Source organism: Myotis davidii, unplaced genomic scaffold (assembly GCF_000327345.1).
Source record: "Myotis davidii unplaced genomic scaffold, ASM32734v1 scaffold221, whole genome shotgun sequence".
Taxonomy (NCBI): domain Eukaryota; kingdom Metazoa; phylum Chordata; class Mammalia; order Chiroptera; family Vespertilionidae; genus Myotis; species Myotis davidii.
This window is the reverse complement of record NW_006293349.1, coordinates 18002-18760: the sequence shown is the minus strand read 5'-3', so window position 1 is coordinate 18760 and position 759 is coordinate 18002. Positions and strand designations below refer to the sequence as shown.

The 759-nt window shown below is 71.4% G+C and overlaps 1 protein-coding gene across 1 annotated transcript in view; it reads right to left on the bottom strand.

Annotated features, from left to right (window-relative positions):
- Window positions 1–759, bottom strand: part of CARS (cysteinyl-tRNA synthetase) — a gene marked incomplete at its 3' end in the record, with an annotated part of 19216 nt that overhangs the window by 8211 nt on the left and 10246 nt on the right. Inside the window, exons 5-6 of the mRNA XM_015566107.1 lie at window positions 511–623; window positions 1–87 (exon numbers count right to left, since the gene is read on the bottom strand). The exon at window positions 1–87 is cut by the window's left edge and continues 7 nt beyond it. Of these exons, the coding sequence (XP_015421593.1) occupies window positions 1–87; window positions 511–623 (200 nt within the window). The remainder of the gene's footprint in view (window positions 88–510; window positions 624–759) is intronic.

Genomic DNA, 759 nt, shown 5'->3' with positions numbered 1-759 from the left:
GTCGAAGCCGCCTCCGTGGATGTCCATCGAGGCGCCCAGGAGGGTGCCTGCCATGGCCGAGCATTCGATGTGCCATCCTGGGCGCCCCTAGGGACCCAACGACCCAGTGACCAGGTGACCGGCCAGCCCACCCTCGGGCTGCCCTCCCCCCGACTCCCGACCTTGGAGCCTGAGCTTTCCGGGAGCAGGGGTTGAGTTGCACTCGGAAAGCGAGGGACCCGCCGGCAGGTCCCCACGTCCTGCTGAGGCTGCGCCCTCCCGGGCTCCCCAGGGCTCTGGGCGGAGGGGGCGTCACAGGGAGCTCAGAGGTGGCCTCGGCCAGGATACCCAGGGTCAGAGCCATCGGGTGCAGCCTCCTGGGGGGTCCCGCAGCCCACAGGCCCACACACAGGGCCAAGGCCCAGGAAGGGGGTGACCGGCCCACAGGCCGCGAGGCTCAGGGCGCCGGGCCCAGGAGGGGCCTGTACGCTGTCCCAGCGAACGGCCTGCCCGTGCCTCGGCGGTGCTCACCTTCCCCCAGGGGCACGGCCAGGACGGCTCCCCCGGCTTCGAGGCCTTCCACAGCGCGAAGTCGTTGGGGGACCGCTTCTCGCTCAGGCGCTCAGCTGAGACGCTCAGGTCGCCTGTGCGGACAGAGGGGCCGGTCAGCGTGGCCGGGACCGCCTCCCCGTGCGTCCCTGGCTGTGCCTCTGTGCCCAGGTCCTGGGGTGGCCCCGCGTCCGGGTTTACAAATTCCTGGTTATGAGCTCAGACGTCCGG